This window comes from Lepisosteus platostomus, chromosome 4 (assembly GCF_059453375.1).
Source record: "Lepisosteus platostomus isolate fLepPlt1 chromosome 4, fLepPlt1.hap1, whole genome shotgun sequence".
Classification (NCBI taxonomy): domain Eukaryota; kingdom Metazoa; phylum Chordata; class Actinopteri; order Semionotiformes; family Lepisosteidae; genus Lepisosteus; species Lepisosteus platostomus.
In genome coordinates, this window is record NC_142614.1 from 5690813 (window position 1) to 5716683 (window position 25871).

Consider the following 25871-nt stretch of genomic DNA (forward strand, 5'->3'; position numbering starts at 1 on the left):
GTATTTATGTTGTACAGTAACGTCTCGTTACGTCTCAATGTTATTGATTGCGCTATCCTCACATTCGGGAAACTTTGACATGGACTTGAGGGTGGAGTTGGTTCTGATTTGGTCTTGATCGTTTACGATGATCTCTCTGCTGGACGGACAGGCAGAGGGGCGCCGGCTCGCGCTGGCAGTGTGGCGGGGGGGGGCTCGCGCACCTCCCGCGTACCGGCGGCGGCGAACAAGACTGATCGTGTACGTGTGAGAGGCGGTTTTTTATCTTCGTACGTTTTCACGACTCCCCTCTGTATCTTGGGCTGCACTGATAAATGTCGTCTTAAATATCGAACGGTTCGGGGGGGGGGACTCGAAATGAACTACACTCTCTTTCTAAAGACGAAATGAAACAGCTCTTAAGGAGGGAGGCGGCGGCGGGGGGGAGTACACCGGACTCCAAACTGTAAAGTCAGTGCGGAGAAGAAACGTCAGAGAATGGTAGCTCTGACTTTCGGAGAGTGGGGAGGTTTGTCACGAAGCGAGGAGTGGGCGGGTGGAGGGAGAGGGCAAGACTAACGGGCGAAGAGAGAGACGAGGAGAGAGACGGAGAGAGACGGAGACAGCGGGACGGCGGACGGCGAGCGGGGATCAAGGCTCGGGGAGAGAAACCGGCGGCCGGGAGGGAGACCGTACCCGCCAGACGCCCGTCAGCCCGCGGGGCGGAGCCGCTGACCAGAGCAGGCGGTTGCCCGCCCGGACGCCGGCCGTGCCCGCGGCGGGGGAGCGGGGCCGTCTCGAGCGCCGGTGCAGCCCGCGTGCCGGCCGGCCGCCAGCATGCGGGCGCTCACCTGCGGCTGCCGGCTGGCGCTGCTCGCGCTGCTCGCGCGGGCCGCCGTGTGGGCGCAGACAGCGGACAGGTCGCCGGTAAGAGCTGCCGGACACACCTGCCCTCCCCCTCCCTCTCTCTGCTGTCCCTTTCTCCGTCTTTCCGCCGGTGTCACCGACGGTCACCTGCTCGTGGCGGCTTCCGACGGTCTTCCACTGTTCTTGGCGGCCGGCGGTTCTAGTCGTGACGGGGCTTCGCTCAGGGACACGGGCTTACGTGGGAGGGCAGGGGCGCCTAGTTTCGTGTCTGTGGGCAGCATGCTTTAAACAGACCTCTGCTCAGTCCGTCTCTGACTTCCTTTGTTGTCCCAGATGGGAATTTTTGCTTCGCTTGCAGGTAAAAAACGCAACGCAATACAAAATAAATGAAATATATATATATAAAGTAAAATATACAAACAATTGTGCAGATGAAGCAGGTTAATGGCTCTGGGAGAAATAGATAACTCGGTTGCGTTTGGATCTGGACAGTCTTAATCTCCGCCCAGGTGGAAGGAGCTCGGGATCACCGTGCCAGGGGTGCTCATGGCAGCCAGGGATCACACTGGCCTCCTGCACTGCTTGACGTCGATGGCTGAAAACAGTAACTGTTGTGCACCAATAATCCTGCTGGCTGCCTTCGCAATCCTGGTCAGTCCTTTTTTTATGCAGGTTCCCAAACCAGGCTACCAGGGGGAGTCTCTGAACGGATTCAATAACAGTTCTAGAGAATAGAGTCAACGCCATAGTGCACACGTTAAAAGAGTGGAGTTTTCTCAGGAAGAACAATCGCTGTTGCCTCCTCTTACACAGCATCTGTGTTTTCCTCAATGGTTACTTTGTAATCAACAGTAGTGCTGAGATATTTGTAACTTTTGACTATTTCCATTTCTTTCTCCTCCGTGACTGCTGGTTTTGCGGCTGGTTGTTGCTCTCTGTGATCAATGATCATATCTTGGTTTTCTGAGGCATAAACTTGAAGAAAAGAGCTGTAACGCCATTCAGCAAAATCACTCAGGCCCACGATCAGGGTGTGTGTCTTGGAGGAGACTGACAACGACAGAGTCCTCAGCTAACTTAATTATACGTCCTTCCTCAAAAGGGAGGTTTTTATCTCACTAGGCGACACTAGGCGTTGGTCTGGCATGAAAAGCCTTCCTCCAGGACTCCCTGAGAAAGGGCAGCAGGATCTAGGAGGATGTGGGAATTGGGGATCTAGGAGGATTTTGGAATTGTGGATCTATGAGGATGTAGGGAAATGTGGATGAAGGAGGATGTGGGAGTTGTGGATCTAGGAGGATGTGGGAGTTGTGAACCTTGGAGGATTTGGGAATTGTGGATCTAGGAGGATGTGGGAGTTGTGAACCTTGGAGGATTTGGGAATTGTGGATCTAGGAGGATGTGGGAGTTGTGAACCTTGGAGGATGTAGGAATTGTGGATCTAGGATGGATGTGGGAACTGTGGATCTAGGAGGATGTGGGAATTATGGACCTTGGAGGATGTGGGAATTGTGGATCTAGGAGGATGTAGGAATTATGGACCTAGAAGGATGTATGAGTTGTGGATCTAGGAGGATGTAGGAATTGTGGATCTAGGATGGATGTGGGAACTGTGGACCTAGGGGGATGTAGGAATTATGGACCTAGGAGGATGTTGGAGTTGTGGATCTAGGAGGATGTGGGAGTTGTGTGTAACGGAGGTTGTGGCCTCCTTAAATTTTGCCAGCCTAAAAAGGCAAGTTTTGTCCTGTTAACCCCACTTAGCGGGGCCCCAAACTCCAGTATGTGTTTCCAGGCCACCTTTTCAGTGCCTCTGTCTTTCTCTTTCTCCTGCCCTCCTCTCCTGAAGGATCTTTCTCTCTGGCCGGTGGTTATGTTTTCCCCGGAGAGCCCGTCACTCTCTGTCCAGTGGGCCTGAGGCCCGACCCCCGGCTGGGCTTGGCGAGAGAAGGAGAGGCTCCTCCCACAGGCCCACTGTGACGAGCCGGGAGGTCCGGTAAGGGGATTGGACCCTGTGCGGTGCTGAGCTGAAGATGCTAATGGAATTATCTGGAGAGCGGATGCCGGGTGTACTTAGCCGAGTCGCATTGCCAAAGGTCGTGGTCCGGAGGATGCGAAGGTCAAGAAGCCGGGTTTTCACAAGACGAAGGTTTTCTCAGACGAGTGGTATAAAATGAAGGGGAGCTCTATAAGAAAGAACTTAATACTGTAACGCAACGGGGGGTTCAGGCGGGCGCCCTTGCCGCATTAGGTTGGCCCCCCACCGTCGGGGGCTCGAACCCGGGACTCCCGTGTCACTCAGCAGGGACCCAGCCCGGTGAGCCAAAGAGATCTCCCTACAGCCCAGTAGCTGTAGTCCTGCTATCACAGGGAAGGGCGGCGACGTCACCTGCTCTGGTACGCCGGCTCTTACACAGTGCCTGTGGGCCGTCAGCGTTACAATACCGAGCGAGGAGGTGCAGGTGAGGAGCCCTTAAGTAGTGGGTGGTGGGAAGGTGTGGTGCAGGACAAGGGACGTGGTTGGATAATTAGGATGTGCGTTGGCGTCTGATTGGTGGAGGCCGTGACACCCACCCGCTCGCCATTCCGCCCGCTGCGGGCTTCACGGCGCCACCCGGAGAGTGAGCGCCGCCTGGAGGAGCGGCGTGTCTCTCGCTGACGTGGGCGCCAGCCTGCGGGTTCCCTGGCGCGTCTCTGGGGCGCTGGAGAGAGCCATTGCCTGACCAGTACCCACCCCCCACTGGCGGTGACTGGGAGCACGGGTTCTGCCCGCGCCGGGAGCATGGAAGGCCCTCTCGGTCTCTCTCTGCTGCTGCCGTGCGGAGCGGCCCGGCGGGCTCTGGCACTGGAGTCGGGAGTCGCGCCCTCACAGCAGGCCCACCTTAATTAGAACCAGGAGGGCCGGGACAGCAGCTGCCAGAGCAGCTCTCGGCTGAGCAGCACAACACGCTGCTGAGTCTGACACAGGAGCAGAGGTGCCAACGCACACACACAGCCTTGCACACTCACACACTCACATACACACACAGCCTTGCACACTCACACACATCCTCGCGCACTCACATACACACAAAGCCTCACACATACACCTAGCCTCGCACACTCACACAGCCCCCCACACACAAGGCCTTGCACACTCGCAAACACACACAACTTTGCGCACTCACATACACACACAGCCTCACACGTACACCTAGCCTCGCACACTCACACACAGCCTCACACACTCACATACATACAGCTTCACACACACATACACACAATCTCAAATATACACACAGCCTTGCACACTAACGTATATAGCCTCACACACACAATCTCACATATTCACACACTGCCTTGCACATTCACATACACATATTCACACACAAACACGACCTCGCACACACAGCACTGCACACACACAGCCTCACATATGCACAACCTCGCACACTCACACGCAGCCTCACACACACATACACACAATCTCACACATTCACGCACAGCCTTGCACACACACAGCCTTGCACACTCATACACATGCACAGCCTTGCACTTACTGTATATGTTCATACACACAAGCAAACACGCAGCCTCACACACTCACATCCACACAGCCTCACACGCACACACAAACAAACACACAGACTCACACACACTGCGTTCACACAAATATACCCGTACACAAGCACGCGCTCACATGAGTGCAAGCGCCCTGACGCCGCCCTCGCACGTGCAGCGGAGTGCCAGGGCGAGGGGGCGAGGTTGCCAAGCGAGCCTGTGGGCCCTGTGCCCGAGGGGGCTGAGCTCTGGACACCCCTCCTCCTCTTTGCTCTTCCTTTCTCCATCTTTCGGGGGCCCTCTGCACTGACGGGCTTTCAGCCGCGTGCCCCCCTGAGCACGGGGGTTCTGCCATCCCTCTGGCGGGGACTGGCGGGCTGCTCTCCCACTCCAGGGGGGTACTGGGAAGCCAAAATCAAAGCCCTGTTCTGAGTTCCCCAGGGGGCACAGACAGGTGTGTGGGACCAGGCACCAGGGGGGATTAACAGCTGAGCACTCTCCCTAGGAAAATCTCTCTCTCTCGGTGAGGAGGGCTGGGGACTGTACTGAAAGGTGTTAATAGAAAACCTGGGGGGAAAAAAAGAACCCCACAGCCTGGACAAACTCAGGTCTTTCAGCAGCATCACGCAGCCGGTCTCCAAAAACATCGTATTTCATCACCTGCAGCTGCAGCCCTTTTCTTAATTTACAGCTGTTTTCTTCTGCAGTGCCTGAGCCTCGGGAGGCCGGCGTGAGCAGGGCCAGGACCGGCCCACGAGCCCTGCGCCGTTAATGAGTCTTTGTCCAGAGCCTCATTCCCTCCCTCTCCTCCGCTCCTCCTGCACGGCACGAGCGCCGTCCCCGCGCGGCGTCCGGCCCACCACGGCGGCCCTCCTGTCTTTCCTCGGGCTCCTCTTTCCCCCTGCATCCCATTCAGGCCCATGATGTCATTCCACGCCATGCTCCCCGCGCTCTTCGGAAAATATTCGTAATGCTCCGGTCATGTTTTTATATATAGAGAGAGATTTCTGGGATTTATTTTTCTGGGGGGGAGGGGGATTTTATTTATTTTTTAATTACCGATTGATTAATTAGCAGCCTCTGCCGGCACAGGGAGTTCTTTCAGCGCTTTTCTCCCAATTAAAAAAATAGTAGCTTGAATAAACACTGACTGGGACACTCACACACTCACACACACACACTCACTCTCACACACGCACTCACACACACAGACACACTCTCACACACACACTCACTGTCACACACACACTCACACACGCACTCACACAAACACACACACTCACTGTCACACACACACACACACACACACGCACTCACACACACTCACTCTCACACACGCACTCACACACACACACACTCACTCTCACACACGCACTCACACACACACAGACACACTCACTGTCACACACACACTCACACACACACACTCACTGTCACACACACACACGCACTCACACACACACACACTCGCACACACACACTCACTCACACACGCACTCACACAAACACACACACAGTCACTGTCACACACACACACGCACTCACACACACACACTCACTGTCACACACACACACACACACTCACTGTCACACACGCACTCACACACACACACACTCACTGTCACACACGCACTCACACACACACACTCACTCTCACACACACACACTGCGGCTGGACTCGCAGACAGGCTGCGCTGGGCAGGAGAAAGAGAGGTGGAGACAAAGAGGTATTGATAATACACCCGTGAAGTCCAGTGGGTTTGGGAAACACATCGCCAGCGCTGTGTGTGTGTGTGTGTGTGTGTGTGTGTGTGTGTCTGGCTTTGCACAGCAGCCGAGGGGGGTATTTGCTAGCGATTTACCACAAGTCTGGGACTCTCCTTTCCTGCTGGCTGTATTGGTTGTTATTCAGAAGTGCGGTTCCTGTTACAGAAGCGTGCTGTAGCCTGTCTGTGCAGCTAGCGCTTTTCACAACAGGGGTCCGGGGGTCATCAGAGCCTTTCCAGGTGGGGGGATCCTGAAAACTAAAGCAAAAACATTTTCACCCCCGAACCCAGCTCTATGTGACATCGGCTCTGTCTCACGGTGGAGCTGCCAGGACCAGACGCCGGGCGTCCCTTCCCGCTTTTCCCCGTCTCGGCAGTGGTTGCATCGCTAATTATCACGGCATTGTACCCGGAAAGTGGGGTGCCCTTAACTGAGGGGGCGCCCCCTGGAAACAAACAAAGAGTCGAAGAGTGGCAGGCCCAGGAACCCCGGTGCTGCGTGAGGGGAGAGCTGCAGCCCCCAGCAGAAGAACCAGCGCCGCAGGGCAAGAGGTGCAGAGGCCAACAGGACAGGCGCCGTGAGGGGCCCTTCAGGAATGAAGTCCACGTGCTTACGTTGGGAAGGGGCCCACAGTTTGAGTGGAGGATTGATCACTTTCAGGATGGGTGAAGCACAGCCGAGATGACCTGGCCTGAGGACTGCAGGAGTGCGGGAGAATAACAGAGCTCGTGAACACACATTCTTTTGCTGAAGCACACTGAGTCGCACATCTGACAGCATTTTAATAATCCGCACCAGGGTCTGGGTTCAATCAAAATTCCCAGCGCTTGCCATTTGTGGCTTCAAGTCCGGCATGTTTCCAGTGGGCAGCAGCGAGGAAACTGGCATCCCGAGCTGGAATTGCAGCTGGCGGGCACGGGGCGCACACGGACTGTCTGAGAGGGGCTGCCAAGTGCTTCATTAGGGCTCTGCTGTTTTCGTAAGGGTGAGCATGGTTGTAAGTAACACAGAGGCAATGGGCCCTTTATGTATCTTTCTGCTCATCATCCCTCCAATCCTTCTCGCTCTCTAACTGTACATCTGCTCTTTTGGGAGGCTCGTTAGGGTGAATCTGGATCCGAAGCCAAAAGCTGCTCTGCTTCCTCCGACTCCCAAATTTGCTGCAACCAATTCCTCTCCCCCACCCCACCCCCATCCTCCAGCCAAAAGTATAGAGTTCAGTTCTTTTTTCCTGGGTTGTCACCAGTGCCCAGATCTGCACCCTTTCGCGCTGTGTTTGTAATGAGCGGTGGGGGTGGGGGGCACGTTCTGCGGCAGGCCGGACCGAGCCGCGTGTGTGTGACCCGTTCCCGAGGAGCAGGCTGCGCCCCGGCGGGGCGAGCAGGGTGCAGCTCCGGAGCCCCTGACGACCGCACGAAAAAAAACTTGATTGAAAGTGAGTGAGTGCTTGGGGATTGAGGAGTGTGTAATGGGCCCGTCAATTAGGCCGGTTTGTTTGTAGAGCAGTTAACAAAACCAGCTCTTACAAGTTCCAGGGGTGAAGGGTGCCAAGATACACACACCGATCCTCCCAGCCCCCCCCCAAATCTCGCTTCGTTGCCCCAGTCCTTGCAGACACACCAGACCCTGGCGGCGTGTCGACCCCTGCTGTCCCCACTCCCCTCTCTGCCCCTGCGACAGTAACACACTGTTCCTCTGCCAGAGACCTGCCTTCACGCACTTGCACAAACATATTTCTAAACTGTATATATCGCTGTGCCTTTGCACAGTCCTGTCATTTTAAAATGTGTATCTCTGAACGCCTGGAAATATCCAGTGTTGCCTCCAGACATCTGCCTCCCCCCCAGTTTTCTGGCGCTTAAGCTCCTGCTGCAGGCTCTGCGTGATGCGTCTATCCCAGGTCTGCCCCGACACTGCTGGGCTTGTGCCTCCTCTTGTCTGTGCTTGGTGTTGTGTCACAGACACATTCCCTGTGTGTCTGGGCTACTCATTTTGATTCATTAGGGTGCTGGAGAAGTGTAGACTGTGGCAGTGTAAAATACACATGAAATGATATCGTTGATATTTTCCTAACCAAGCTTTCCTATGCATTTTTTACCCAAGTCCCTCCATTTCATTATTTTAAATGTCAGGAATCTTCAAAAGAAACAGCATTTGCGATTAGTCCTCTCTCCCTCAGCTCTGTGTAAGCAGGTGTGAGCCTGGTGAGTACCTGGATGGGAGACTCCTGGGAAAGCTGAGGTTGCTGCTGGAAGAGGTGTTAGTGGGGCCAGCAGGGGGCGCTCACCCTGCGGTCTGTGTGGGTCCTAATGCCCCAGTATAGTGACGGGGACACTATACTGTAAAAAGGTGCCGTCCTTCGAATGAGATGTAAACCGAGGTCCTGACTCTCTGTTGGTCATTAAAAATCCCAGGGCGTTTCTCAAAAAGAGTAGAGGTGTCCTGGCCAAATTTCCCCCTGGCCTTCACCAATCATGGCCTCCTAATAATCCCCCTCTCTGAACTGGCTTCATCACTCTGCTCTCCTCCCCACTGAGAGCTGGTGTGTGGGGAGAGTACTGGTGCCTTATAGCTGCCATCACATCACCCAGGTGGTTCTGCACACTGGTGGTGGTGGAGGGGATCCCCATTACCTGTCAAGTGCTTTGAGTGGAGTGTTCAGAAAAGCGCTATATAAGCAATGTAAGAAATTATTATTATTATTTATCACTGTCTCTTACCCATTACCCCTCTCTCTGCCCATCGTTCTCTTCTCTTCCACTCCGGGGCAGGTCCTGATCTCGGAGAGCGTCTGGCCACGTGGCTGTGTGTTGGACTGCACCAAGGGGCGACACCGATCCGTGTGTGGGAGCGATGGTCGGCTCTACAAATCCCTCTGCACCTTCCAGAGGGCGCACTGCATCAACACGGAGCTAAGGATCGCTCCCCGAGCGCACTGCGCCGGTGAGAGGGTGGCTGGGGGGGGGGGGTTAGACCGCTGAAAAAGAGATATTTATGTCCATAGCAGAGTATGCTGGACAGAGGGAGAGAGGGGTGACAGAGTAAAGATCATCGTAGAGTCTTGTGGCTGTTTGCTGCAAAACCTGCCCAAGACACTCATACCCAGTTTAAAGATTCCCTGCCTCCCCAAAGCTGCACAGCAAGCCCACAGACTGATTAATAACAAATTGGTCATGAGACCAATTGCATCACCTGGTGGGTTTGCAGTGCCTTCAGAGCCCCAGGAGTCTCTGTCGCTGTGTCGCTGCTCACTCTGAACAGGCCCCGTTCTACCAGGCCACAGTGTGCTGGACCAGGGGGAGGCAGGGAGAGACAGGGGAGAGATAAAGAGGGGTGCACCATGCTACAGATGCGAGACTGACCGCGAGTTGTCAATCGTTTACTGCAGACCCTGCCCAGTCGAAGTGCCAGCAGGCACGCGCCCAGGCCCTGGACTCCAGCAGCCGCAGTGATGCAGGCGGTGTGTTTGTCCCAGAATGCACCGAGGAGGGAACCTTCCTGCAGGTACCGCCCGCGCTGGTTCTTGTTGATGGCCTCGTTGTTGAAAAGGACAGGCGTTAGGTGGACCGTCCCAGAAAAGGAAACGTTTTCTCTAAACAGTCTTGCAGACACACCCCAAAATACATAAGCGCAGTGCTCCCTCCCTAGGATGAGCTGACACACACATCTCAAGGGACATTCCTGAGAAAATGGGCTGTACCACTATGTACACTGTGTAGTTGCTGTATCACACAAATCACAAATGCAGCTAGTTCTGGTTCTTTATCTTGACTTTTTGGAAATAACAAGAAAATACCAATGGATGCGCCAGACTTGTGTGCACAAAAGCGTCTCAGTTGCACAGTTGGATCTCCTCCTGGGAGGCTGGAGTTCCGCCTTGTGCCCCAGCGCTTTCAAAGCCAGCAGGGCTGATGGGGAGCTCATGTCACAAGAGCGGAGAGGGAGGTCATGTGCAGAAGCCCTGATGCCCAGACTGAGCTCCCGTGTGTGTGTGTGTGTGTGTGTGTGTGTGTGTGTGTGTGTGTGTGTGTGTGTGTGTGTGTGTGTGTTGTTGTTGTGCCCACAGGTTCAGTGCCACAGCCAGACTGGGTACTGCTGGTGCTCCACCCCAGATGGCAAGCCAGTGAGCGGCACTTCAGTCCTGCATCAGCGACCCAACTGCACAGGTAAGCTGGGGAGTAGAAACAAAATGCACTTGTGCTTGGAGAACAGAGGCAGGTCTGTACCTTTGCATGTGATGGGTGATGTAATGTTGGTGTGGGAATATCATCTGACTGTTCAGACACACGTCACCTCTGTCACGTCACCGGATCCATAACAAAAGCAATAGTGATAACACTCACCTTGCCAAACACCCTTTCTTTTTAAATCCATGGCATTTTTTCAGTGGAAAAGTGACAGATGCACGGTTCAGGCACAAATGGCAACCTGGCCTGAAAGGGTGAATTGAGCACAGCCCATGGCTCAGTACTGTTTTCAAACTGAGAGTTAGTTCATGGAAAATACTGGCAGCCAGAGCTCAAATTTGTACAGTACCACCCTCATCTCCTGACTTTTTTTTCCAAACGTGGAGAATTGTGGGTGAATCAGTAGGTAAGTTTATGTCTCCCAGCTAGAATGTGAATTTGCTTCTGTGTCCTGGTAATTTTCTCTTGGCAGTTTTTTGAAACCTTAATATGGCACATTGCAGTGCCTTGTAGAAGTACTTTCCTTCTTCCAACGACTGGCCAATTTGTTGAGTTACAAGTGATGTATGCACATCGTTTAAGTGAATATTTTTAAGCAGAACTTCAGTGCTCAAGCTGGAACAAATTAAATTAAATTAAATGTCAGCAGAAACTGCTAAGAAAAATCAATAACTAAAATATGCTGATTGTAGAAGTATTCACCTATGTTCGTTCAAGTACACAGAATTACAAAATCACACAAGTAGTTAAAGGACCCCTTTGTGCTGACATAGTGCTTCACACGATTTCAGAATAAACACACAGACTGAATGTCTATTAGGTGCCTCAGTCAGGTTGTGCACTTCAAGCAAAGATTCAACCATGAAGACCAAGGCGCTTTCTACAAACATACAGAAGGCAAAGATCAAGAGTAGAAAAAGTATAAAAAGAGTATCGCTCTGAGCACGGGGAAAGCAACCATTAATTACTACCCGGGCATTGCCTAGATCGGGCGGCCCCTCCAGACTGAGCAGCCATGCGAGGGGGAAGCTGGCGAGGGACGTCACTGCAAGGCCAACTGCGACTCTGAAAGAGCAAAATGGCCGAGTCGGGCTGCTGTGCTCCGATACCTGCCTGCTGACAGAGCTTAACAGGGCTAGCAAGGTGGAATTATATCTGGGGGCGTCACTGCCTTCGAGAACTCCCGCTTGTTGTGTCTTGATGCAGATGAAGAACTACAGATGGGTGGTATTGACAAACCCTGAGCGTAGTGCCCGTGGAAATGCAGGCCCCTCAGCCCGCATTCCCACACCCACTGACCGCATCGCTGCATGGTCTGAACTCCATGGGAGCCGTACGCACAAAGAGCGGCAGACTGTCTAAACCTGTTGCCGATTAGATCAACACATACCTCATTCCCTCGGGTGTTTAATCCTTCTTCTCCGGCTGTTGCGTGCTCAGTCATCAAGTTCTTTCCCCGCGAGTCTCGGTGTTGACTTTCTCTTAGCGTTTGATCTCCCCTCTCTGAATATTTTGTTTGACTTGCACTTTTGTTTTTTTCCCTTCCGAGTGCTTTATCCTGACTATTGCCTTACAAGCTCGGGACTCTCCAGCACTCTTTGGAAAAGCCACAGTAGTGCTGTTTGTGAAGCACGAGCATTGACCTTCACGTTCTTGACCAGGGCTGCGGACTGTGCTGATTTTACCCCCTGTACTTGCCCCTGCATTACTCTGAGCTCAGCAAGTGGATTTACACTCCTCCAGTCACAGTGCAGCACGCTGACTTACTTTCTTCTGATTAGAAGCCGGTGTCCGACTGCCTGACTGTGTCTTCCTCTCGGCAGGCTCATACCCCGAAAGGCCATCCAGTCCGGAGAGAGACTCTGCTCAGAGAGGTAAGATTGGTGGTGTCTGTCCAGGCAGGAAGACAGCAAGGTGCCGTGACCACAGTCCTTTGGGACTGCCAGGAGGGCTCCCCCAGGAGAGCCTGGAGAAACGTCACCCAAGGAAAAGACACACAGATTTTTTCCGTTCACGTGGACAGATCTATTCAGCTGGTATAGCCGACCTGTAACTCTTCTTTTAACATCTTGCTTTATGTATATAGGTGGGCTTCAGGTGGGCGTACTGTACCCCAAGGCTGTTTCAGCCCAGTTTAACCATGACCCTCAGGTAGAACCATGAGTGGACCTCTGCTATAGACGTGCAATAGCAAAGCTAATGCAGCCTTTAGCCTGCTGTAATGACAAATGAGCGGTAGCTGTACGGCCCTGCAAAACGAATAGAGAACGGCCCCGATAGCAGGACACTTCACCTTCGATTCTAGGTTTAAGTTAGAGCAGGTTACAGCATTGCCTCCCTTCCACATGTGGCGTCCAGACCTGTTCCTGGACGTCTATACTGTCTGTGGGTTTCCTAGGCATCCGAGAAGCACCAGCAGGAGAAGTTCATGGCAAAGTTGTTAAACTGAGCCCATTAAACCAATAACGAGTACATTGGTGTCGTAGTAAAGACAGCCTGCAGACATGCCTGCCCTCCAGGGCAGGATTGAAGGCCCCAGAACTAATTGTTAACAGGCCTCTCTGGTAGCTCTGCAGCTTTATGTGGAGTGAGTCTTCCTCTTGCTATTTTGTGCCAACCACTGTCTGTAAACCCATTAGCCTGTCTGAAACTGACACATTAGCCAGGTCTGCCGTTACTTAAACAAGTGTCACTTACGTTAGCTTTTCCCCCATGGAGCAGCGCAGTGAGGAAAAGGTCTGGGTTTACCACATACCACATGCTGTGTGTCTGAAAGGAAGAGTCAGTCCAGTGGGACCTCCTTGGACAGGGCACATTCAATATTAACTGCTAAACTGACCATATAAGATGGACTTTATGGCTGTTATTTTCTGACGTGTACACATATGCTGCATATCACAAGCTCTATATGTGAAACAGAGGTGATATTCAGGATGCTGATGTGTTTGTGTCAACTCCCTGTTGTGCTTTGTGCTTTCTTCCATTTTATTCTGTCCCATAAATTATGTGAAGGCTTACTCCATTTTGAAATGTGTGGTATTGCTGTGCACAAGAAAGTTTAACAAAATCTCTGAGAGGGTCCTAGCTGGCTAATCCCACACGTATCTCCACAGCAATGCGCTGTGAATTGTGCACTACCTTGGCTTATTCTTGGGGAATCCCAGTCAAGGTTCGCCCGTGACATGAGCTGGGCTTGACCCAGTGATATTTGAGCCACAGAACTCATCCTGTGCTCTAACAAGCTGTGCCCTTACACCAAAAGTCTAAGTAAAAGTCTAAGCATCCCAGTGCACACGGGCACGCACTACAGAACTGATCCTACTACCCTGTGGCCTGTGTGCTGTTTGTGAGCTGCGTCACGTGTTTCTGGAGTAGATTGCGCTAACCTCAGTAACAGTGGCTCTCCAATTGTTCTTGTCTCTGAATTCAGAAGAGGGGAGCCGACTGAGGCCTACCCCCGAGTCCAACAGCGCCCCCAGTCTCCCAGCCGAAGGTGAGTGACGTGACCATTCAATCTTTTCTCAGAGGTGATTTCAGTCCTGCTGTGCACGTTTAGGATGAACCTTTTTTTTACTTATCACATACTTTTTTAAAAATCGTCTCTGATGCCTTTTTTTTTTTTACAGAAATCACAGCCCCACCTTTCTGGGTGACCATCCTGTTGAACTCTGACCCCAGAGGAAACCGCTCGGCCAAGCGCCCTGCAGGTAGTCTGGGCTCCGTGCTGGCAGCAAGACTCCCAGTGCACAGCAGCTTGATCCGAGTCAGGTTTTCACACGCCCGCGGGCAGTCAGCCAGCGCAAAGGGCTCAACACCTTGAACAGCGTATTGTTGGATATGTGCTTGGAAATGTGTCTGTTCGTGCTACTCTGGTATATTTTTTTGCGGCTGACGATTTAAGTGGATCAAATGAACTCTCTGATAAGGGCTTGGCTGCCATCCCTGCTCCACCTGTGTTCAGTGTACAGGACAGTGTCCATGTATGAAGTCCGTATCCGTGTGTGTTTGCAGACACCCATCTGTCCTGCGAGAGGGAGAGAATCCAGGTCCTGGACCAGGCCCGGGTTCTGGGCAGGGATGACTTGTTTGTGCCGGAGTGCAGGTCCGACGGCCGGTTCAGCCCAGTCCAGTGCCACCGGGCCACGGGGTACTGCTGGTGTGTCCGAGCGGAGACTGGGCGGCCCCTGCCCGGTACCTCCACCAGGTAACGCTGATACTGCTCAGCCTGACCGGGTCGGTACAAGGATGGGAAAGAGTGAGGAAGGGGGAGAGAGACGGCAAAGGTGCAAAGTAGTGGTTAGGAGAGGCAGCCAGAGACTGAGAAGGTAAGTGTGAGAGAAGCAGTGAGTTGGAGTAAAGTTGTCTGTGAGGGAGAGATACCACGAGAGATGGTATTGGAGATGGAGATGGCTAATAGGATCACTTAATTAGCCATAGACAATTTCTTGCACTAGGAAAATGTCTTTTCGCAGACCCCAGCTTGCTCTCCATGAGACACACAGACAGGGAGAGAAGCTGGGGGTCAGAGTGCAGGGTCAGCTATTTATACGGCGCCCCTGGTGCAGTTGGGGTTAAGGGCCTCGCTCAGGGGCCCAACAGAGGTGGGTTCCTTGGCCGGCCGCGGGATTTGGACCGCCAACCTTCCAGCCACAGACGCAGATCCTCAGCCACAGAGCCCCCACTCCGCCCCACAAATTACAGCACAAACAGACAACACTGCCTCACCCAGTGGAACACAAACGCAACACAAACTGGAAGGCTACCGGACTTATAGCGCAATACATAGTGGATAAGTATCTGAGCAGAGGGAGAGACAGCAAGAAGAAACAGACTCTGACGAAGTACAGGCTTAGTGACCACAGAAGGTGAGTGAAGATAGAGACAGACCTGACTGTCCAGGGAGGACAGGCTCAGTGATCAAAGCCTGACCATAGAAACTGGACATGGGCAGACTTGACTGTCCAGGGAGGACAGGCTGTGCTCCCTCTGCCAGCAGGGAGAAGCAGAGACAGAAGATGCACTTTCTGCTGCACTGGTAGAAATACTCTGGGATTAGACAAACATTCTCCTCTAAAATAAAAATTCTTATCCCAGAATTCACACACCTGCCGGAATCAAAACAGCTTCAATCCTAGAGCTGCAGCCCAGTGTGTGGTCTCCTGTCACAGATAGAGACAGTGAGCCTCTCAAAAAAGACATTATAGTTTGAAATATTTGTAAATGCTCTGCTAATTGTTATTAGTTTGGCAACACTAATTCATTTGTCACCTTAATACAGCTCTTTGAGTTTGAAACCGTGAAAGTTAAATAACTGACGAAGGGTGAAGTGAGAGAGAATAAAGGAGACAAGGAGAGAGATAGAGCATTAAAGAATGAGGCAGTGACAGAGACTTAGACCTATTTTTGTGCTCTTTGCTTGTCTTGACATTCAAAGTTCTTGCAGTAATGTTCATTGGTAATAAATTGTAATTGTAATAAAGACTTTTTGAATATGTACAGTATAGGTAACAGTGAGACAGAGTAGGAGAGAGTCTGTGAAGGGGCGAGATGGCAGGAGAGTGAGAGGGTGAAGGGAGTGAGACATTGTGAGAGAGATGTTGAAAATGAGAAAAGGAGACAATCAGAATGAATGTGTTCCTCACTCTCCTGTTTCTGGTGGCCCACAGAAACCGGCTGCCAGACTGCAGTGCTGCAGAGTCCGCGAGGTCAGGACTGTCGGACAGGGACTACAGAGACAGGGCCCTGCCTGGTGAGTACAACACTCGCACACATACAACCCCACACAGCGCTTCTCAACCAGTAGTGTGGTCCGTGTCCTCTCTGTCTCTGCTGGAGCCCTGAGCTGACCAGTACTGCGGTCTGTGTCCTCTCTGTCTCTGCTGGAGCCCTGAGCTGACCAGTACTGCGGTCTGTGTCCTCTCTGTCTCTGCTGGACCCTGAGCTGACCAGTACTGTGGTCTGTGTCTTTTTTATCTCTGCTGGTGCCCTGAGCTGACCAGTACTATGGTCTCTGTCCTCTCTGTCTCTGCTGGACCCTGAGCTTACCAGTAGTTTGGTCTGTGTCCTCTGGGCCTCTGCTGGTGCCCTGAGCTGACGAGTACTGTGATCTGTGTCCTCTGGGCCTCTGCTGGTGCCCTGAGCTGACCAGTACTGCGGTCTGTGTCCTTTGGGCCCCTGCTGGTGCCCTGAGCTGACCTGTACTGCGGTCCGTGTCCTCTGTGCCTCTGCTGGTGCCCTGAGCTGACCAGTACTGCAGTCTGTGTCCTCTGGGCCTCTGCTGGTGCCCTGAGCTGACCTGTACTGCGGTCCGTGTCCTCTGTGCCTCTGCTGGTGCCCTGAGCTGACCAGTACTGCAGTCTGTGTCCTCTGGGCCTCTGCTGGTGCCCTGGGCTGACCTGTACTGCGGTCCGTGTTCTCTGTGCCTCTGCTGTTGCCCTGAGCTGACCAGTACTGCAGTCTGTGTCCTCTGGGCCTCTGCTGGTGCCCTGAGCTGACCAGTACTGCAGTCTGTGTCCTCTGTGCCTCTGCTGGTGCCCTGAGCTGACCAGTACTGCAGTCTGTGTCCTCTGTGCCTCTGCTGGTGCCCTGAGCTGACCAGTACTATGGTCTCTGTCCTCTCTGTCTCTGCTGGACCCTGAGCTTACCAGTAGTTTGGTCTGTGTCCTCTGGGCCTCTGCTGGTGCCCTGAGCTGACGAGTACTGTGATCTGTGTCCTCTGGGCCTCTGCTGGTGCCCTGAGCTGACCAGTACTGCGGTCTGTGTCCTTTGGGCCCCTGCTGGTGCCCTGAGCTGACCTGTACTGCGGTCCGTGTCCTCTGTGCCTCTGCTGGTGCCCTGAGCTGACCAGTACTGCAGTCTGTGTCCTCTGGGCCTCTGCTGGTGCCCTGAGCTGACCTGTACTGCGGTCCGTGTCCTCTGTGCCTCTGCTGGTGCCCTGAGCTGACCAGTACTGCAGTCTGTGTCCTCTGGGCCTCTGCTGGTGCCCTGGGCTGACCTGTACTGCGGTCCGTGTTCTCTGTGCCTCTGCTGTTGCCCTGAGCTGACCAGTACTGCAGTCTGTGTCCTCTGGGCCTCTGCTGGTGCCCTGAGCTGACCGGTACTGCAGTCTGTGTCCTCTGTGCCTCTGCTGGTGCCCTGAGCTGACCAGTACTGCAGTCTGTGTCCTCTGTGCCTCTGCTGGTGCCCTGGGCTGACCTGTACCGCGGTCCGTGTTCTCTGTGCCTCTGCTGTTGCCCTGAGCTGACCAGTACTGCAGTCTGTGTCCTCTGTGCCTCTGCTGGTGCCCTGAGCTGACCAGTACTGCAGTCTGTGTCCTCTGTGCCTCTGCTGGTGCCCTGAGCTGACCAGTACTGCAGTCTGTGTCCTCTGGGCCTCTGCTAGTGCCCTGAGCTGACCAGTACTGCAGTCTGTGTCCTCTGTGCCTCTGCTGGTGCCCTGAGCTGACCAGTACTGCGCTCCGTGTCCTTTGGGCCTCTGCTGGAGGCCTGAGCTGACCAGTACTGTTGTTCTGCAGGCTGCCCTGGCCCCAAGAAGAGGGCCTTTCTCCACCAGCTGCTCCAGGCTCTGCTGCAGGAGGCCAGACAGACCAGTGGATCACTGCTGCTTCCAAGGTTAGACCCTGGACTCCTCTGTCTCGCTCACTCTCTTTGTTTAGAATATTCAAATAATCACCCTAAAGCATCACTGTCCAGGTACATTCAATGTTTTGCATTAGAATAAGTGCAAATAAGACAGGATGGGTGAATGGCACTCACAAGATTTTCAGTGTCACTGTTTCTAGTTACCTAACGAAATGCAGCCAGGATTACTTCATTAGTGTCAGGCATTACGATGAGCTCTGTCATGACTTCAGGAGCTGAATCACCAGACAGTCCTCGTTAATGCACTCGGGTATAAATAGTTCTGTCAGGATTCACAGTAAGTGCCTTCTGTAGCTGTCCTGTCACAGTCCCTTCATTTGGTCTTCTGTGATGGCTCTGTGGGTACACAGTCACACAAACGAGCTTTATTGATGATCCTTTCCTTTCTTCATCTCTTTCCCTGTCTCTCTCACCCCCTTTCTCTCACGTCTCCCTCCTGCGCTGCCTCTCTCTTTCTCTCCCTTCCTGCAAAATAGCTCTCACGATTTTCCAGTTCCAAGAGCTTTATTGGACTGACCAACAAATTACAGCACTGCCAAAGCAATCAACTTAAGTAAACATTCACAAACATTTATGAAGATAACATGATACTGCCATTACTCTTGAACGCTAAAATATTGTACTGCGACAAGATTATTTAGTCTCCCTCTGTCTCATTTGTTTGTGTGGGGACTGGGCTCTGTACTTTTGTAACGTCTCAAGAGACATGTTTCAGTTGCCCTAGGCTAGGCCGGTTAGCTCTTCATCTGCTCATCTGTGGACAGCATGTTGCACTCATGTGCTTGACCATGTGGGATTCTGTGGGGATTGAGCATGTGGGATTCGTGTGGGGATTGAGCATGTGGGATTCGTGTGGGGATTGAGCATGTGGGATTCGTGTGGGATTCGTGTGGGGATTGAGCATGTGGGATTCGTGTGGGATTCGTGTGGGGATTGAGCATGTGGGATTCGTGTGGGAATTGTGTGGGGGTTGTGTGGGGATCGTGTGGGAATCGTGTGGGGATTGAACATGTGGGGATCGTGTGGGGATCGTGTGGGGATTGACCATGTGGGGATCATGTGGGGATTGACCATGTGGGGATCGTGTGGGGATCGTGTGGGGATTGTGCATGTGGGGATCGTGTGGGGATCGTGTGGGGATCATGTGGGGATTGACCATGTGGGGATCGTGTGGGGATCGTGTGGGGATCGTGTGGGGATCATGTGGGGATCGTGTGGGGATTGACCATGTGGGGATCGTGTGGGGATTGTGTGGGGATCGTGTGGGGATTGACCATGTGGGATCGTGTGGGGATCGTGTGGGGATCGTGTGGGGATTGACCATGTGGGGATCGTGTGGGGATTGTGTGGGGATCGTGTGGGGATCGTGTGGGGATCGTGTGGGGATCATGTGGGGATCGTGTGGGGATTGACCGTGTGGGGATTGTGTGGGGATCGTGTGGGGATTGACCATGTGGGATCGTGTGGGGATCGTGTGGGGATCGTGTGGGGATTGACCATGTGGGGATCGTGTGGGGATTGTGTGGGGATCATGTGGGGATCGTGTGGGGATCGTGTAGGGATTGACCATGTGGGATCGTGTGGGGATTGACCATGTGGGATCGTGTGGGGATCGTGTGGGGATTGACCATGTGGGGATCGTGTGGGGATTGTGTGGGGATCATGTGGGATCGTGTGGGGATTGTGCAGTGACCACGTGTCTCGTCCCTCTTTGCCCCTCCCGCTCCTCCTCTCTCTGTGCGCTTGTGGGACAGCCCCGTGTCTGTGTCGCCAGCCCCCTCCTCTCCCCCCGCCGCCGCCCCGGCTCCGGCCCCGGGAGCTCTGGAGGTGTCCGACGCGGAGCTGGCGCTGCGCCGGTACTTTGCCCAGCTGGACGAGGACGGCAGCGGCGCCCTGAGCGAGAGGGAGGCGCGCCCCCTGCAGCAGTACGTGCGAAGGAAGGTGCGCCCTCGCCGCTGCGGCAGGAAGCTCGCCCAGTACTGCGACATCGACGACGACCGCGCCCTGACGCTGGCTGAGCTCACGGCCTGCCTCGCCCTGGCCCGTGAGTGTCTGTGTGTCTGTGTGTCTGTGCGTCTCTGACTCTGTTCGTCGTGTGTCTGTGTGTGTCTGCTCGTGTCTGTGCGTCTGTATCTGTGTGTCTGTGCACCTGTGCGCCTGTGTCTGTGTGTCTTGTGTGTCTTGTGTGTCTGTGTGTCTGTGCGTCTGTGCCTCTGTTCGTCGTGTGTCTGTGTGTGTCTGCTCGTGTCTGTGCATCTGTATCTGTGTGTCTGTGCGCCTGTGTGTCTGTGTGTCTCTTTGTCTCTGTGTGTGTCTGTGTAACTGTGTCTGCGTCTGTGTGTGTGTATCTGTGTGTCTGTGTTCGACTGTGCGTGTCTTTGTGTCTGTGTGTCCATGTGCACACATACAGCCATAAGAAACACAACATTGGGATCTTAATTGATCTATGGCCAGCAGCTATATCACTCTACAACTCACTACTGACAACCCACTGCAGCTCAGCAGGTGTGAACCTGGCCAGTACCTGGATGGGAGACTCCTGTGAAAGCTGAGGCTGCTGCTAGAAGAGGTGTTAGTGGGGCCAGCAGGGGGCGCTCACCCTGTGGTCTGTCTGGGTCTGTCCTGGGATACTATACTGTAAAAAGGTGCTGTCCTTTGTATGAGATGTAAAACCAAGGTTTTGACTCTCTGTGGTCATTAAAAATTCCAGGAAGTTTCTCAAAAAGAGTAGGGGTGTTAAAAATTTCCCATTGGCCTTTACCAATCACGGCCTCCTAATAATCCCCATCTCTGAACTGGCTTCATCACTCTGTTCTCCTCCCCACTGAGAGCTGATGTGTGGTGAGTGTACTGGTTCACTATAGCTGCCGTCGCATCATCCAGGTGGGGCTGGAGGGGAGTCCCCAATACCTGTAAAGTGCTTTGAGTGGAGTGGAGAAAAGCGCTATATACTGTACATGTATTATTATGATTGATGTTATTATTATTATTGAGTAACAGAGCTGGTAAAAGATGCTGAGCCAATGTGCAGATGGAGCACTTATTGTCTAGACATCACCAGTTTGAACACCTGTCAGTTGTGACTAGTTTATCCCAGGTGATGGTGCACGACTGAATGTCTTCTCCTAAACAGCACTTCTTCAGTTACTGTGCTGTGCTGTACAGGCTGTAGAACTCACACACCCCAGTGCTGTCGGTGAGAGATGTATCACTCCTTCAGTCACTGTGCTGTGCTGTACAAGCTGTAGAGCTCACTGTTTTGGTGGAAGAGGTGGACATTTGATTAAAAATTATTTGCTCCAGATTATGTGATTTTACAAAATCTAAATGCCCAGCAAATTAAAATTCCAGATTTAAATCCTAATAATGAAACAGAACTTGGCATTTGCAACCACTTCATTTTGTAGTCAGTTTGGAGTTTGTTTTGTAGTCAGCAGCATTAGAGCCAGCTGTTGCCTGTCTGACTGCTGCATGCAGGCCACAGTAATGAATCAGAGACGTGTGTGCACTCTCTCTCCCCTGTCACTTCTTCTCTCCCTCACTCTTTCCCAAGAGACGGCCAGAAAGAGAGGGGGTGTTTAGAGAGAGAGGGGCCCTGTTTTCATTTTCACAGCCCTCCCTGGCAAGCCTGAGTCTGGGGGGAACTGTTGTCATTGGCTGCCTGTCAGATAAATTAAAAATATGCGCCTTGTGTATATATAGAATAAAACCCAAAATAAACCACCCCGACTGGCCACCTCTTTGCGGGCTTTTTTTAATGATCTTTCAGAGTCTCGGGGCAGGACGAGAAGAAAGCTTAGCCTGAGAGCTGGAGGAGTCAGACGAGCTGTGTCTCCTCAGGCTCCGCGCAGTCCCTGTGTTTACACAGAGCACTCACACGTGTCCATCTCTCTGCTCCCGCTGGGAACCAGAGCATGCCCTACTGCTGACTGTTACAGTGACTGCTACTGCTGCTGTTACTCCTGTTATGTCTGCTTCTGCTATTGCTACCCCCATTCCTGTTACTGTTACTGCTGCTCTTACTGCTACTGCTGCTGTTACTGCTACCCCCTCTGCTGTTACTGCTATTACTCCTGTTACTCCTACTGCTACTCCCGCTGCTGTTACTGCTGTTACTCCTGTTACTCCTACTGCTACTCCCGCTGCTCTTACTGCTACTGCTGCTGTTACTGCTGTTACTCCTGTTACTCCTACTGCTACTCCTGCTGCTCTTACTGCTACTGCTGCTGTTACTCCTGTTACTCCTACTGCTACTCCCGCTGCTCTTACTGCTACTGCTGCTGTTACTGCTGTTACTCCTGTTACTCCTACTGCTACTCCTGCTGCTCTTACTGCTACTGCTGCTGTTACTGCTGTTACTCCTGTTACTCCTACTACTACTCCTGCTGCTCTTACTGCTACTGCTGCTGTTACTGCTGTTACTCCTGTTACTCCTACTGCTACTCCTGCTGCTCTTACTGCTACTGCTGCTGTTACTCCTGTTACTCCTACTGCTACTCCTGCTGCTCTTACTGCTACTGCTGCTGTTACTGCTGTTACTCCTGTTACTCCTACTGCTACTCCTGCTGCTCTTACTGCTACTGCTGCTGTTACTGCTGTTACTCCTGTTACTCCTACTGCTACTCCTGCTGCTCTTACTGCTACTGCTGCTGTTACTGCTGTTACTCCTGTTACTCCTACTGCTACTCCTGCTGCTCTTACTGCTACTGCTGCTGTTACTGCTGTTACTCCTGTTACTCCTACTGCTACTCCCGCTGCTCTTACTGCTACTGCTGCTGTTACTGCTGTTACTCCTGTTACTCCTGTTACTCCTACTGCTACTCCTGCTGCTCTTACTGCTACAGCTGCTACTGCTACTCCTACAGCTGTTACTGCTGCTGCTGCTGTTACGTACTGCTGATGATACTTGTGCTGGTTGTACTAGTCCTGCCCTCAGGGTGTGACTGCAGGCTGAGTGGCTCCAGTCGCTTCAGCAGTAACAGCCAGCCTGGCCTCCATGTGAACTGACCTGCGTTGTCCCTCTGTGTCTCAGGAAGCCCCAAACAGCAATGAAGACCTGCCCCCTTCCCGCCTCCACCCCGCTTGCCTGCTGTGTCCCAAGCTGTGTCTGCGCAAGGGGGAATCCAAGGGGAACGCCGACCAAATCCGAGGTAAAAGGAGATTAAAGGGGTGGCAGGCTACCTCCAGAGCCACTCAGCTCAGCCCGGGATCACTGTGCCCCAGCACTCTGCAGCTCACCAGGTCCACACAGGATTCCCTTCGGATCGCACTGCCCTACGGATCAGATCACGCTTCATGACGCAGGCTGCCTGTCTGTCTCTTTAAACACCTTCCAGGACTATCCACTGCGCTGAGCACACCACTCGCGAGGACAACACTCCGTCTTTCCCATGTTTTTCCACATGCAGAAACAAATCCAGATCCCGGGATCTCTCCCATGTTAATAATTTGAAAACTGGGATAGCTGGCCATGGGTTTAACAAAGCAAAGGTGTCTGACCAGATTTGTACAGGTGCCACCTCTTGTGATCTAAGGGGAGTCTGAGAGATTGGGTGGAGGTTTTCAAATTTCTTAAGGGGATAAAATAGAGCGAACCGCAGACGTTTGCTCAAATAGAGTTCAGCTGTGGCTTCTAACTTGAGCAAAACAGAAAGGTGTGTCGAAAGGCAGTTTTTTAGTCAGAGGCTTATTAACTTGCGTGAGAGATGACCTCCCTACACAGATCTGGGGATTGCTCCCAAGTCGACTTGGCACTGTGCTGGCATCTCTCCCTGTTCAAGCAGTGCCAAGGGGTTGAACGGCCTGTTCCCAGGAGGCTCTGTTGCGTATTCATGGTCTCTCCCTTGGCATGACTTTCGTTTTTTGTTTCTCTCCTCCTCCTGGGCTGGGCTATCCTGGGCTCTATGGGCACTAGAGACAAAGGGCCTTGGAGTGGGTTATGTCTGTCATGGTCTTTTTTATTAAGACTCTCGGCCCCGTCCTGCAGAGACAGACAAGTGGACAATCTTCTCCGGCACTCTCCCCCACCTGTCAGGCCACACCTCCCACCCCCCCTTTTAGAGGGGATTCTGCCTGAGAGGCATGCAGGGATAATCCCACCGATTGCAGCTTTGCACCCTGGGCTCCTCAGCCAAGCACAGACACCCAGGGTCTGAACTCTGAACCTGCAGTGCTTCTCATACTGAGCAGGATCCCTGCTGTGGCAACACATCACCTGCAGGCCAAAACTAACCCGTCTAAACCCAGCTCACTTTCCTGTTACTGGGTCAACAATCCAACTTCACAGCTGCTGAATTCTGACAACAGCTCAAACCTGCAGCACCTGGCTGATATTGCTCACTTTGGGCTTGAGCAAGCGCCTTTTAATGGCTGAGCCACACTGAAGGCCTTAGATTTGTTTTGGAGGAGGAATCCTTAATAGGTGTACAATAGAATACCTAGCACAAACGGGAGGAGTCCCAAACACCACATTGCCTGGTATAGCAGCTGCCAAGGTGTGTATGACATATATCAGCCCAAGCAGGAGCAACAGAACAAGTCCCGGAGTAAAATCTATGCTCCAAGGAGGTCGTTTTCAAGATTTCCTGTCTTGTCTTGTAGCTTGTCCAGGGCTGGTGCCCTCTTTATCTGTACTATTATTGTGCGGGATTCTTGTATTTTGTGTATTGTCGATGTGTCAAATGTTTTTTCCTTGAAAAAACCCTTTCATGCAAAAATGATTGAAAATGGATCTTTGAAACCGGTTGGGCGTCATCAGTCAGCGATTGCTGGGCATCTCCAGGTGGTGGCACACAACTGGCTCGGCACCGCCCACGGGCAGGGCCGGAGCAGGTCGCCCAGGGCCCCCAGCCCATGGGCCTCGGCTCTCAGAGAAACTGCGGCCCACCGGCCGTGCAGTGGAGTGGGCAGCAGATGCGCCGCCGCTGCGGTCAGCACTGGCTCTCCAGTGGAGGGCCCTGGAGCTCACGTCTCCAGCGGGAGGAGATGCCGATGGGTAAGTGGGTCGGGACAGGCTTGTCCGCACCTCCTCTCTGTCCCCCTGTGGGTCAGAGCCGAGGCTTGAAGACACAGCTGGCCGCTCCAGACATGGAAAAATACCAAAGCATTATTTAAAAAAGTAGTTTTGAACACATCATAAATACAGGTCACTGGAAAGGTGTTTTTTCTAACATTGGCTTTTGAACAGCAAAATCGGTATTGCTTCTGTCGGATCAAACAGCAGCGTTCCGTCGGCCCTGTATGATGTGGCGATGCAAGACAGGGCTAACACACTTTATTTCCTGTCCCCTGTGTGTGTGTTTTCGCCTTTGTTGTGTATTTTTTTGTTTTGAAAATCCTTTACCTTGCAATGTTCACAATTACGATTATTTCTTTGTTACTTGTATAATAACAAAATGCACATGAGTGACTTAACTATTACGCTACAGCACTGTCAAATGTGTACGTTAACCTCCTGTTTTTTTATTCAATAAACATGTACAAATGTATGTATATAAAAATATATTTAAAGAGATGTTGGGTACTGTAGTTTATGCTCTGCCTACCGTGTTGCAAAGCCGAATTGCCCTCTCGTATTAAATGGGGCACTGCAGATAGCGATGATGCGACACAACGCCAAGCACAGAATGGAGCAAGCACAAGCAACCATACAGTATCTGGCCTACAGTACCTTGACCTTCTGGGCCAGGCGGGGACCACAGGGGTGCTTGTGCAGCGGACTGTTCGAACTGCAGATGCGGTAGTGATGTGGGGAAGTAAGTGCGGATGAATCCACCGGGCCAGGGCCGGAGGGGTGCTCATTTTAATATGGTAGGTGACAGTAATGTTGTTCCCACCCCTCCGCATCTGTTTGGTGTGCCCTCAGGTGCCATGAAGGGAGGGCTGGAGACGG

The 25871-nt window shown here is 52.7% G+C and overlaps 1 protein-coding gene across 1 annotated transcript; it reads left to right on the plus strand.

The window, feature by feature from the left end:
• The first annotated feature begins 212 nt into the window (after nt 1-212).
• LOC148672229 (SPARC-related modular calcium-binding protein 1-like) lies at nt 213-25493 on the plus strand. The gene is made up of 12 exons (XM_088627764.1): nt 213-906; nt 8925-9096; nt 9542-9657; nt 10220-10319; nt 12164-12214; nt 13771-13833; nt 13967-14047; nt 14352-14544; nt 16007-16089; nt 17854-17950; nt 19735-20024; nt 23013-25493. The coding sequence occupies exons 1-12, from the start codon at nt 817-819 to the stop codon at nt 23030-23032; spliced, it is 1356 nt and encodes a 451-aa protein (XP_088483890.1). The 5' UTR covers nt 213-816; the 3' UTR covers nt 23033-25493.
• The last annotated feature ends 378 nt before the right edge of the window (nt 25494-25871 follow it).